This window comes from Thermomyces dupontii, assembly GCF_041956625.1.
Source record: "Thermomyces dupontii strain NRRL 2155 unplaced genomic scaffold VTN31scaffold_6, whole genome shotgun sequence".
In the NCBI taxonomy this organism is placed as follows: domain Eukaryota; kingdom Fungi; phylum Ascomycota; class Eurotiomycetes; order Eurotiales; family Trichocomaceae; genus Thermomyces; species Thermomyces dupontii.
In genome coordinates this window covers 613,867-626,760 of record NW_027192312.1, presented here as the reverse complement: position 1 = coordinate 626,760, position 12,894 = coordinate 613,867, and the positions used below count along the sequence as shown (strand labels likewise).

General features: G+C 54.9%; 5 protein-coding genes across 5 annotated transcripts; 1 reads left to right on the top strand and 4 right to left on the bottom strand.

Annotated features, from left to right (window-relative positions):
• Nucleotides 1–628: 628 nt before the first annotated feature.
• Nucleotides 629–1,890, bottom strand: VTN31DRAFT_6076 (uncharacterized protein; the record flags this gene model as incomplete). Its single annotated transcript, XM_069406646.1, has 3 exons — nt 629–1,303; nt 1,374–1,686; nt 1,751–1,890. The coding sequence occupies 3 exons, from the start codon at nt 1,888–1,890 to the stop codon at nt 629–631; spliced, it is 1,128 nt and encodes a 375-aa protein (XP_069259158.1).
• A 537-nt stretch (nt 1,891–2,427) lies between these two features.
• On the bottom strand, nt 2,428–5,294 carry VTN31DRAFT_6075 (uncharacterized protein; the record flags this gene model as incomplete). The annotated part of the gene is made up of 6 exons (XM_069406645.1): nt 2,428–3,150; nt 3,209–3,442; nt 3,501–3,989; nt 4,056–4,575; nt 4,630–4,939; nt 5,006–5,294. 6 exons carry the CDS (start codon nt 5,292–5,294, stop codon nt 2,428–2,430), a joined length of 2,565 nt encoding a protein of 854 aa, XP_069259157.1.
• A 691-nt stretch (nt 5,295–5,985) lies between these two features.
• On the bottom strand, nt 5,986–7,246 carry VTN31DRAFT_6074 (mitochondrial 54S ribosomal protein uL2m; the record flags this gene model as incomplete). The annotated part of the gene is made up of 2 exons (XM_069406644.1): nt 5,986–6,087; nt 6,143–7,246. 2 exons carry the CDS (start codon nt 7,244–7,246, stop codon nt 5,986–5,988), a joined length of 1,206 nt encoding a protein of 401 aa, XP_069259156.1.
• Nucleotides 7,247–8,420: 1,174 nt separating this feature from the next.
• VTN31DRAFT_6073 (uncharacterized protein) lies at nt 8,421–10,046 on the top strand (the record flags this gene model as incomplete). Its single annotated transcript, XM_069406643.1, has 4 exons — nt 8,421–8,429; nt 8,520–9,734; nt 9,785–9,923; nt 9,973–10,046. The coding sequence occupies 4 exons, from the start codon at nt 8,421–8,423 to the stop codon at nt 10,044–10,046; spliced, it is 1,437 nt and encodes a 478-aa protein (XP_069259155.1).
• A 1,005-nt stretch (nt 10,047–11,051) lies between these two features.
• Nucleotides 11,052–12,793, bottom strand: VTN31DRAFT_6072 (uncharacterized protein; the record flags this gene model as incomplete). The annotated part of the gene is made up of 5 exons (XM_069406642.1): nt 11,052–11,204; nt 11,259–11,386; nt 11,448–11,653; nt 11,705–12,591; nt 12,680–12,793. 5 exons carry the CDS (start codon nt 12,791–12,793, stop codon nt 11,052–11,054), a joined length of 1,488 nt encoding a protein of 495 aa, XP_069259154.1.
• Between the last annotated feature and the right edge of the window lie 101 nt (nt 12,794–12,894).

The window sequence follows — 12,894 nt, the reverse complement described above, 5'->3', positions numbered from 1 at the left end:
ATGCCAAATCCTGCTGCTGCTGGGAGAAAAATTCCGTTCAACTTGGCCGTCGTCGAGATAAGCTCACACAAGCTCAGGTGGAGATGGATCAAGATCCGAGCCGCTAGCAGATCCAATCCCTGCCTAAAAGATCTAACGATTGGTGATCATGGGATGACACGATGACATGTGGGGATTGAAGCTAGTTTTTGGCTTCTTGGAAGCATTCACAGTCGCGTTCTAGTCATGCTCATTGAACCGGGGTGTCTTTTTTTGACCTGTTCCGGAGGAGGTTCATCTCACCTAGGTACATGTCGAACCATCGTCGCCGTGACCGACCACATGTCCCAATCACTGTCGTTCTGGCATTATCAGCATGGAGTTACGATAGACTACCAGAATCTGGATTTGCAGTGAGTACATACTCGACCGGACGTGCGAGATGGTTCTATCAGGGATGACCGCAGTCATCCCAACTCAGGACACTGACGAAACCAGTCATCATTGAATGTCCCTGGATCAATGCACTATCTAATATTACACCGTGACTCATATCTTTCGAGATCCCCGCCCAATATATAAAACCCCAAACTCCACCCATGTCTAGATCTGTATGAATGGGAAAGACCTGCAATATTCAAGAGAGACATCACAATCCACCACCGCCCGCTGCTCCCACAATCTTCAACCCCCCGGGATTCCCCGGCCCTTCCGCCGTCGTCGAATACGCCAGCCAATACCTAGTCGGATGCCACGCAAGGGCCGGCACACCGCTGGAGCCCGTCTGCACGGTATGGACCGTATCACCGGTCTCAGCGTGGTAGATCTCCAGGCCCGATCCCGAAGTGCCGGGCTCGTCGCACGCGCCGCACAAGAACCGCCCGTCGAAACTCCAGCTGACGCCGCGCACGGCGCCGCCGTTTTCGCTCGACATGGTACGGCGGCACACCCAGTCCGTCGTATCCCAGAGCGAAATCAGTGCGTCGCTGCCGCCGACTGCCAGGTAGCGACCGGTCGGGGCCAGTGCAAGCGAAAGACAGGAGGAGCTATGCGCGTTCAGGACGTGGCGCGTTTTGAAGGATGGGTAGGAGAGGATTTTGACCGTGCCTTCGCCGGTAGTTACGAAGAGGTCGAGCTCGTAGTCTGACAACGCTGCAGAGTCGGCGGCTGTAGAAGGGGGGACGTAGTGTGAGAATGTTGTTGCGTTGGTTTGGACTGGTTGCGGGTGTCCCTGTAGAATCGTGTACGTCGATGACGGGTTTGTCTCCCCGTTCGTCGTGGGGTTTGACGGACTTTCGACGGAGATGGGAACCAGTGTGTCATCCTAACCGATCCTTTACGATTAGCCATCCAATCCCTCGATCAAACGCAATGACAAAGCAAAAAGCCCTTACTTTCCGCCCAACAAGCAACACCCTCCCATCCGCCGACCACGCCAATGTAAACGCCTCCCCACCGACATCCAGCCGGCTCACGCAATTCTTAGACCGCACGTCCCAGAACCGCACCGTGCCGTCCGCTGAACAGCTCGACAGCTCCGCGTCCCGCACTGGATTGAACACGACTTGCTCGATGCCCGCGCTGTGCCCGCGCAGCTCCGTCGAGTACCGCGCATGTGCGCGCTCGGGGTTCCAGATCCGGATCGTACGGTCTGCGGCACCGGTGGCAATGAGTTGGCCCGTGGGGTTCCATGCTAGGGTGCGGATTCTAAAATAATCAACTATCAGTCAGTCACAATTCCTAGAAAGATGGTTGTATTATTGCCACGAACGTATGTGATCCTGGTCCCCTCGCCGCAGGATCAAGGTAACTCTGTGTTCGTAATAGACCAAAGACGTAGCCGAATCGGTCCTTGTGGATGAATCGTCTTTGGTTTTGAGCCGAGGAGAAGGAAGAGGAGGAGGAGGCCATTCTCCCTGACTGTGTGTGCCGGAGGAAGCGTTGAGCTTCCTACTCGTCTGTTGGATTCGTCCGTTCGATTGATCGTCTCGTCCGCCCGAAATCACCGTATGCGCGCTGGATCTGGTTCAAAGCTCAGTTAAGGATTGACCTCGCGCTTGCGCTTCGTTTTTACTCGTGACCACGAATAAAGACAAAAACAAGGGCCGGTGCGATTCAATTCTTTGACAGCATGTCGCAGTTTAGCTCACTCAAGATCACATTCTGTGAGGAGCGCGTGATTTCCGCCTGAGGCATCAATTCCGCTCAGTTACTCCAGTTGACACTACCTACTCCATTCAATGACCTGTGGCTCCTCTAGAAGTGAAGATTGATGTATTAGACAGTACTACATAACCATGGGAGAGTCAAACCCAATCCAGAATCCATTCCATGGATCACATCCTGCCCACACCAGAACGCCGTAATGATTATTACCACCCGAACCTGTCTCTGCGTCAAACCGGAAAATCAAACAGTCCGCTGAATCCTAGTAATATACACAATTTATCAACTCCAGCCGGTCCACATCATTTCCCCGGACATCTGGTCAAAAGTTCGGTTGCCATCCGCGCTATTATTCAAATCGCGAGCTTGTATCGCAACTTGTGCAGGCGGCGCAAGAAACTGCCAAGTCCCGTCCACTGAGAACGAGTTCTCCAAACCAACCATCGCGTCCGGCGGAAGGTCAATCGTCGGGTCAATTTGTCCGTATGATCCATCCAGCCCAAACCCGCTGGGCGAGGTGGAGAAGCCGAGCTGCGCGTCCGTGCTGCTGCTGCCAGCGCCGCCCTGTGTCGGCTGTGTATTCGAAAAGGAATTTTCACTGGCAGGTGTTTGCGCCGTGTTTGTCGACGAGTTCAGCGTCGGCGGCGATCCGCCGCTCGACTGGTCAGCACTGAACGACATGTCTACCGATGGGAAAGCTGCCAATGCTTCATTCATTTCTGTTTGAGAAGACGTGTTTTCCATAGACCTGCTCATGCCAGATGGGAAAGACCCTGGACTGGCCTGCTGTTGCTGCTGTTGGCGACTTGAAGGAGCTCTGGTCCGCGTTGGCAGAGATCCAACGCTTTGCGAGCTAACTGACGCGCCCTGTGAGTACGATGTGCTCGTACTGGCGCTACCAGTATTCATCCGTAGGCTATCGCCTCTACTGTCGACTTGACCCGCTGTATTCTGACCGGGTACAACGCGGTATTCCTTTCGAAGTGGTAGAGGGGTGTTGTCCGACTGCACAAGTAAGCATCAGATATGTATGTGAAAGGGAGTGTGAGGGATGACTACGTACATCGTCTAGACCTCGTTGACAGATGTTCGAAATGCCTAGATCCCTGCCGGCGAGGTCGACATCCAATTGCATCAAAAACGACTCGGTCAATGTGCTGAAGGGTTTGAGTGCGTTCAGTGCGCTCAGGAGAAACTGAAGCGTCGTTTTCACCGTGTAGTCGTTTGGACGAGACTTGAGATACTTGATGCACACTCGAGCCGACACGTAGAGACAGAAGGCAGTGAAGGGGTTCAGCTGCATTCCATCAGCCACTCATAGAGTCAATGAGTCATTTGTCGGCAAGGAAACTTACCGTTATAAACTCAGTGTAGTTAACAATCTTCATCATCTTGGCCACTTGGTCAGCCGCAACAATGCATCTCCGCTTGCTCTCGGCAGCGATGCTATCGCGGAGGCGATGCTTCTCTGCCATAGACATGGCCGCCTGATGTAAACATATTGTCGACGTATGAAGGCCCATATTGCTGAAGATGACGTTGGGGTCTCGGGCCGCCTCAGGCAGCTGTAGATTCGTCGGTAATGACATCGATATTTTAGTAATTAGACCGTCAATCTCTTGATGTCGCTTCCAAAACTCCCCGTTGATATCGTCCGGATTATCGCGGGGGCTCGGCCGGTAGAGATGGTTGAGATATCGCCCAAACAAACAGGCCGTCAGCACAGCGCCCGCAAACGGGGACAGCCCAGCGACATTGCCCGACAGAGCTTCCTCCAGCGATACCGTCCGTTCTTCGGTTCCATTCAAAAATGCTTGTTCACTGGCTGGCAGATTCGTCATAATCTAATGATATTGCGGCAGGTGGTTAGTTTGACGTCGCCAAAATAAAGTTGGGTTGGATCAGCATACATCTCGTTCATCAAACATCACCGGCCACCCGGTGCCCATACTGGAGTAGCGATCGATGCAGAATGCGTTCCAAAACGTCCGTCTCCTCTCTTCGCTCTCTACCCAATCAGATGGCGGAGGAAGACACTCTTTCACGAAAACACCGTTGCCGTCCACGCGATTCAGATTCATCATTGTTGCTAGTCTTGCTGCTCGGCCGACGCTAAGCCAAGCTCGTGGGAACAGCAATGACTTGAATTCGTAGATTGCGAGGAGGAGCCAAGCCTGGCAGTGAGCAACCGTCACTATAGCCACTCCATGACTGCTCATTTCGTCCTTTTCAGTGTATTTACGAGCACGCTCATAGAATATATCCTTCATGAACGAGTACTTGGGGGTGACGTCCGCGGCCAAACTCCACATAGCATATCGGAGGCACACTGGCGGCCGCATCTTTGGGGGCAGTTCCATGGCCAGGTTAAATCGGGGACGGTGGATCATTGGAGCGGAATGGTGGACAGTCTTAAAGTAGATATCGGTCCTGTTGCCATTAGTCGCTCGATCTTACAAGGTCGACGTTGAAAGCAGCACGCACAGTTCATCGATGACCTCTTTCTTCGGCAGCGGCTCGTCCAATCCCAGACTGATGACCTCCCAGGACATGTCACCCTCGAGCCCCGAATCGCCCAATGCCGATCTCGGCTCCGTCGTTTGCGACGGACCACCCTGTCCCGGCACACTGTCGACACTCGGGAACGAAGAAGGGCCAGGAACGGTGGCAAATGGGATGGTCGGTTCTGGTGCGGAGGACGTGTTCTGCTGCTGCGCCGCTAACGGATTGGCCTCGCTGCTCCAGTTGGGGTTCGCATCAGATTCCTGGTTTCTGAGCAGAGTCTCAACTTGGGCTAGGCACAGATGGTCAACGACTGCTCCATGATCCACAACAACAATCTCAGGACTGCGACACCTACCTAGTCGCGCCTCCAGCTGCTTGACATAACCCCGTTTCGGGCCGCTTTTCTTGCGCACCTCGTCATAAGCACATGCATGGCTCAGGCGGGAGCATGTGCCACAGCTGGGCCTCTTCCCATCGCATCGCAACTTTCGCTTCCGACAGACCACGCATGCGATGCGCTTCGGTCGGGGCACGGGGTTCCCATCCTGCTGGACGTTCCTCGAATCAGTCTGCGCTTGCGATGCGTTTCCTGGCGATTGCTGCTGGGGTCGATCCTGGGCATGACCCGAATCCGGGGCCGACATATCGGCTTGGGGGGCGGTCAGCTCCAACGTGGGCAGCGGGGGGACAGTTGCTCTGATCTACGGGTTTCGACCACAGTGATCGTCGGCAGGATGACAGCGATACGCATTCAGAAAAGAGCGATCAATACTATTCACCGCAGCGTGGGGGGGGGGAACATGACTCCATTGAGTCTAGGTACTCTAGTCGCAGCCTTAGACTTTAGGCTTCCTCATTTTCCCGTTTTCCCTTTTCGGAGAGCCACGTTCATTGCCAACATTGACTGCCTTGTAATTCTGACCCTGAGTCAAACAAATGATACGAGAGTCAGTCTCGAGCTCTCGATGCAACCTGGCCAGCAAGGTTTTCCGTCGCAAGGGATTAGAACTAGATTCAATTGCTGTGTGCCGGGGTGCCCTATGTTCAATCCGAGCCCACATTGCGCGATTCGCTGGTCGAACGCACATTGTGCAGTAATGGGGAGATTGCTTTACTACTTTTATCATACAACAACGCCGAGTAATCTGACGAGGGAGTGAGAGAGATGTGTCTTGAGCGCACAGTCGAAGAATGTACCCTAGTTACGGCGGCAAAGGTGGTTGCGAATACTATCCAATAAAACCCTACGAAGAACATCGTTCAAAGAAGAGTTTTCCCATCTATTGAGACATGGACGTGAATAAGCCAGAAATAGAAAACAAGAACACCCGCCATTCAGCTGTACCCTCTGCGCCGCCTGCCCTGATTCCGTGGCCGAGGAACAACAACAGCCTTGTTGACCTTCCATCTGGGACGAGTCTTGAAGCCCGATTTGGCCTGTCCGGGGCGTCAGCAGGACATCGAAAGCACATTGCTTTGGAATAATACGTACCGGAGTGCCCCATGGACTCTTGGGATGAACGTTACCCTTGGACTTACCACGGCCACCACCATGGGGATGGTCCTTCGCGTTCATGGCCACACCGCGAACCGTCGGGCGAATGCCCAGCCACCGAGCACGACCGGCTTTACCGAGCTGAGCATACTGATGGTTGGGATTGCTGGCAATCCCGATCGTCGCACAGCAGTCCTTGTGAATCAACCGCACTTCACCACTCTGGAGCCGAATCGTCACATGATCGGCAAGACGCTGCATTCTCTGCCGCTCCCTAAGCGAAAGCGGCTTTTCCTCCTCGGCGCCCTCAGCGGGTGGACCTTCGAGCGCTTGCTTGTGTTCCTCATTCCTCTGCTGGTCGGTGCCCTTGGCAATGACAGTGGCAAAGGTCCCAGCGCTGCGGCAGAGCACGCCGCCTTGTCCCGGCCGCAGACCGACATTGAAGATCATAGTGCCTACGGGGATCATGTGCAGCGGCAGGCAGTTCCCCCGCCAAGCGGTTCGCGCCGCAAGAACACCTGGGTCGATGGTCCCGCCCATGCTCTTCAACAAGTCATCGGGAATGCCGGACATGTAGCTTTGAACCACGTCTCCGGCCCTCAACCCGTCGGCCGCGAGAATGTAGCTCAGTTGCTTGGTTTCCATGTTCCGAACGAGGGCGATGTGCGCGGTGCGATTAGGGTCGTGCTCAATCCGTTCCACGATATGAGGACCCGGGGCGCGTCTGGCGAAATCAATGATTCGAATGCGCCGCTTATGACCACCGCCACGGTGCCGAACGGTCACCCGACCGGTGTTGTTGCGGCCACCCTTCCCATGACCCTTTTTGGGGAACGTCAATTTGTAGACTGGCCGCCCTTTCCACAAGTGGTCATTAATCGGTCGTCGCAAATGTCGAACACCGGGCGTTCGCGGCTTATATTTTCGGATCAGGGCGCCGGCGTCGCTCTCGGTCGTTGGTGGTGCGAATGCGACGGTCGGTTCGGCGGCTGAGGACTTTTCTACATCGCTGGCCGCCGTGGCATAAGAACGCACCGCTGCCGACGGGATACCACGGAATGGCAGCCGCAATGCGCTCAGCAACGAACGGGGCTGCAACATGGCTGGCAACCGTCGGGCTGCAGCCGGAAGACCGTGGTGGACGCAGCAGACACCAGGACTCACGAAACGGCCGAATCGAAACCGAGCTGGCCCGGGAATTCAATGGCGGTTTCCAATCGCAGATGGTCGTCAATGAGGCCGCTGACCGTAGCTCGTTGACTTGACCCATCTCCCGACGGACAAAACTGAATGCGAAAACTGCATGTGGCTGGTGCAGCACGTGACATTATCGCACCGCCACAGTAAGTGGATGACTAAGATCAGACGACTGTCTTAGTGTGGCTGACCGGACAACGAAATGGAAGCGCTGTGATTGGTCCGCTAAGGCGCGTCGTTGCCCGGCAACGCTCTGTTTACGAGATCCACACGCGCGCTCCTCGCGGTCGCACACCCCATCTGGTCTGAAATACGCGTACAAAGAGCTCCCTCGCTTGCGGCCATCACCGGCTTTTTCCTCTCCTCGCACCCTCCGTGCTGCAGCCGATCCTCCCCTGCAGAGCCTATCGAGGCGTCAATCCTCAGTTTATTGACCGCACAGGCCTCCTTGCTGCAAAAAAAGAACCTTATCGCGCCTGGTCATCCCGTTTTTTCATCTGGTTTCGAGTGGTGGCCTGGTGGGGCGCCAGGGTAATTGTGGCCTGAGGCATCTCCCACTCTGGCAAAACAATCACCGCTGCGGCTTCACCCTTCAATTTTCATCTCGCTAACTTGAACCCATTCCACCCTGACCCCGTCAGCTCCGCGTCCTTTGTACATTCTCACAGCATCTCCTACGCTCTCATTCTCACTGTGACGACTACTATCTACCTGTCTCTGCTTTACCGAGCACGACGCGCTGGGGGCCATCGCCGATCGTGTCACGCACAATCGTGATCTCGCGTTAACGCGACCCTGATCCATCCATCAACCTCACATCTCTATGTTTTGACCATCAATCGCGTGCAGATAGAGCCTATCTCCCGCAATTGTGGCCGGTGTAAACTGTTTTCTCCGCGTGGTATGTCTATGCTCTTTGAATTTCCCGTCTCCACGTCGACCCCCCATGGCTGACTGGAATGCAGCACAGGATTTTTCAGTCATCCACCATAGCTGACTGAGCACTCTTCCACCATCCCTTTCTGACAATCGTGTGCTTCTTCTGAACTGCATCTGCTTCATCTGACGGCAGATTATCATGCCTCCTGTAAGTCTGCTGTCTTATAATCAGTTTATGTTCTATCCATCGAGACTGGGCATTGTTGCCCCTTTCAAGATCCCGGCTGACACTTCCCAGACACGAAGCCTCCGTCCACGGACGGTTACCAACGAAAATGATGAAAACGTGCCAATCGCACGTGCAACACGAGCAAAGACTGCCGCGCTCTCTTCAACCGAAGACGCGGCGGCTGCTGCAAAGAAGCCCCTGCAGAGCAAGAAGGCTACCACCACATCTGCCACTGCCGCTCAAAGGAGACGGCCTGCTTTGGGCGATGTCAGCAATGTGACCAAGGCTGAACCGGCAGAAGCCAAGGATGCCAAAAAGGCCACGACAAAAGCCAGTCTCGCTTCGAGAACCACGGCTCATGCGGGCGGCGTTCAGAAACTGACTCGCGGCAACTCCTCGCGAGCAGCTCTGGGTGTCAAGGACACTAATGCAAAGCGATCGACAGCAACCGAGCCCAAACGCCCTGGCAGCGGCTCGGGCGTCGGTGGAAGCGCGGTGAAGCGTTCGTCCAGCCAAAAGGCCTCCGTCAAGGAAGAGGAAGCTTCTCAGGCAGAGCCACCCCGCAAGAAGCTTGACATCGAGAAGAAACCTGCTCTGGAAGCAGAACCTGCACAGCCCCGACGGGAAGCCGAGCCTCAGCCCCAGCCCCATGATCCGCTCGACAAAGACACCGAGGACCTCGGTGATCCGCTGACGGCTGCGGAGTATGTCGTCGAGATCTTTGACTATCTCCGCTCGCTGGAGGCAGAGACCATGCCAAACCCTGACTACATGGAGCACCAGCCGGAGCTGGAGTGGCGGATGCGCGGCATCCTGGTGGACTGGCTCATTGAGGTCCACACGCGTTTCCGTTTGCTTCCCGAGACTCTGTTCCTCGCCGTCAACCTGATCGACCGCTTCCTCTCTACTGAGGTTGTTGCTGTCAACCGGCTGCAACTGGTGGGTGTGACGGCCATGTTCATTGCCTCCAAGTACGAAGAGGTGCTCTCTCCACACGTCGTCAACTTCAGCAACGTTTCCGACGGCACCTTCTCCGAGAGAGAGATTCTCGAGGCGGAACGGCACGTGCTGGCTGCCCTTGATTACAACATGAGCTACCCGAACCCAATGAACTTCTTGCGACGGATCTCCAAAGCTGACAACTTCGACATTGCGACCCGGACGTTGGGCAAGTATCTGATAGAGATCAGTCTGGTCGATCACCGGTTCATGCCCTACTACCCTAGCCTGGTGGCCGCGGCAGCCATGTACCTCGCTCGCCTGATCCTCCACCGGGGACCTTGGGTGAGTTCTATCGAATACACCGCTTGAGTTCAGAGCTAACCTAAGAACAGAATGAGCTTCTGACGCGTTATGCTGGGTACACGGAAGAAGAAATCCTGCCCGTCGTCCGCTTGATGATTGACTATCTTCGCCGACCCATTGTTCACGAAGCCATCTTCAAGAAATACGCCAGCAAAAAGTTCCTCAAGGGTAAGTCGCAAGTTGGTTACTTCTGAGACTATAACTAAACCCTGTCCAGCTTCGATCATCACCCGGCAATGGGCCAGGAAGTATGCCCCGGTGTACCTCGAAGGCTACGAGCCTCCTCAGTAAAGGTACAACGAAAAGCTTTCTGAGCCCCGCGACGTCCTCGAACCAGGACGTCGCTGGTGCCCCTATGCGGGGAAGTGATACGAGACGGAATTCACGGGTTTTCATGTCTGGGCGTTTCTCGTTACATGGGGTGTCGGTGAATGGGTCTCTGGTGCATGTTATGACGGGTATTCTTTGTTCGGGTTCATCGTTCTCGAGTTGAGATACATGTGGTCGGGGTTCGTCTTCCTCCTTTAGTAGGGTGTACTTTGTCGATCGAATACCGGTGGTTCCGTTCTTGATCGTCGACTTTTTTCGGGTTCGGTCGGGATGGCAGGATAATACGGGGGAATTCGCATGATTTTCGTGGTTCCTAGCAGGAGCCATGGTCTGATTGAGGGCGACGACACGGGGGTTCGCGCACAACCGTGCGAACCCTGCCGGTCCGAGCGGTATTCAGCGGGTTTGGAGTTGTGGCGTTCGGGATGTTCACTTGTTGTAAATAGTGTTCGACTCTGTCAGAGTTTAATTGGCAGGATTATCGTCGTTCGAATTCAACTGCGTTACTTCATTGTCCTGTCTAGGCCGCAAAAAGACTCGACGGGTGTCAAGATTTTGACGCTTAGATGGAGGTGTGAGAGGAGTTTACCCTACATGAGCTACGGTAAGCTATCGAGAGATATTGTTCAATCCATCGATCTTCTGTTTTCTTCCTCTCTTCTGGCGATCTAGGTCACATCTGAACTGATTCATCAAAGGCTGTATTTATTTTTTGTTAATCCATAAGAGCAGGCTTCTAGCAATCATTGCTGAGCCCATCGTTCTTCTCCCATCGCCGCCGGTGAGGGCATTTGAAAACCTCCGTCATTCATTTCCCGGCCGAGGAGTCTCTCCTCGTGGATGAGATTCAGGCCGCGGCTCTTAAATAGGAGCTAGACGAAAAGGACGGCGGGGGGGTCGCTCCTCTGTGGCATAGGACAACTTACTTTCAGTAGATTGGGGGCCAAAAAAATAGTCTGTCACTGGCTATTTCGTAACATGAGGCTCCTCTGTGTCATCCGTGACTTTCATGGACGCCATGTCGGATGTGGGAGGCTCGGGGGATGTGGATTCGGTCTGTGATGACGAGGGAGTGTTGCGGGGTTGATTACCGTACTTGGATTCCCTTGGTGCAAAGTACTGGTTTCCACGTTAGAATCATCATCAAGTACTATGTGAGCAAAGAGGACGGACCCTTCGTCGAAACTCATTCAGATCGTCTGCCGAAACACCTCCCGGGGTATCCCCTCTGCGTGGCACCTTGCTATCGGCGGAGACCTCTCCCTTGCGCAGTTTGCGGTAGGTCAAGAGACGGCGAGACCCTGTATCAAGACGGTCAAGGAAAGCCTAAAACCAGTGGATGGGTTGGAATAGTATGCTTACAATTCCCGAATTGCTGCACGCTGACGGCCACAATCTCCATCGCGGGGTGCGTAGGAATCATCAGCTCCACGTCCTGGTCGTTTGCTGTCGGCATCCACATGCACAGCCGCCCGTTTTCCACCAATGTCCGGGACGCAAATTCAAGGATGTCGTCGAGGATGGCCATGAAGCCGTAGGGTCTCTTGGGAGCGACGTAGCCTGGGAGACTGCTTGGTCTTAGCAATGTTTTCTTAGATAATCTGGAAGGGAATTCCTACCGATACGCCGGGACGCCGTCGATGTAAATCGGCACCTTGGGCTTATCGTCCCGAGATCCCAACACCTTCAATCCCTCGCGGATACCGTAGGGCGGATCGCACAAGATGGAGTCGAGAAACGGCTCCTCGCGGATCGGCGCATTGGTAAGGTCCGCCGTGAATGCATCCACGAAGCGCGACGTTGTGCCGTACTGCACAAAATTGGTGTAGATTCCCAGTTGCTTGGTCTGGTCATGATTCCGGCCACGGAAACTCCGGCCATCGATGTCAGAGCCCATGGTCATCGCTCCGAAATGCGCCGCCGCCACCAGAAAGCTCCCCGTTCCGACGAACGGGTCGTACACCAGTTTCCCCGGCCCCGCCAGCGCCATGTTCGCCGTCACCAGGGCCAGCTCGGCATCCATCGACGTTGTGGAGATGTACCGCCGCTTTTTCAGATCGTACCGGTCGATCAAGTTGCGGCTGCTCGACGTCAGCCAGCGGCCAAAATAGACGGTCTTAATCGCCTCGCGGCCCCGCGGCGGCAGTCGGTACTGCTCCCGGTCTACCTCCTCACAGTCCCATTCGTGATCCTCCAGCACGCCGAACAATTCGTCGTAGCCCTTCATGCGGATCGGCCCGCGGAAATCCAGGTACTCGAACGATTGGATGATGTCCAGTTTTTCCTCCCGGCTTCGCTTGTACGCAAAGGTGCTCACTTCGAACCGGAAGGACACGTCGCGGAACTCACTCCATTGGTGCTGCGTGCGCCGGCGCACGTCGGCGTGCAGCTCCTCGTACGACGAGCCCTGGCCCCAGAGCTCGTAGAGGTCCTGCGCGAGAACGCTACGGGACACCACCGCGCGGGCCGCGGCGTTGTCCGGGAACCGGACGACGCAGAAGGGTGACTTTTGATAGCGAACATGGCAGTTAGCTTAGTTGCGACAGCAAGGGACATAGCATTTCCTTTACCCCTCATTTCCTATTGAGACTTACATAGTCATCGTAGAAGACAATTTCAATGTCCACACCAAAGAACGTCGCCAGGGACTCAATCTCTGGCCGTCGAAAGGTCACGTGTTGTTGTGCGAATCGAATCAAGTACTCCATGGATTTTTCATTCGAACTCTGAAGATGGATGAGGCAGTTTTGCGAGATGTTCAGGGCGTCGAGTTGATCATGATAAAAATCTGGCGGGTCCTTGTGTCGCG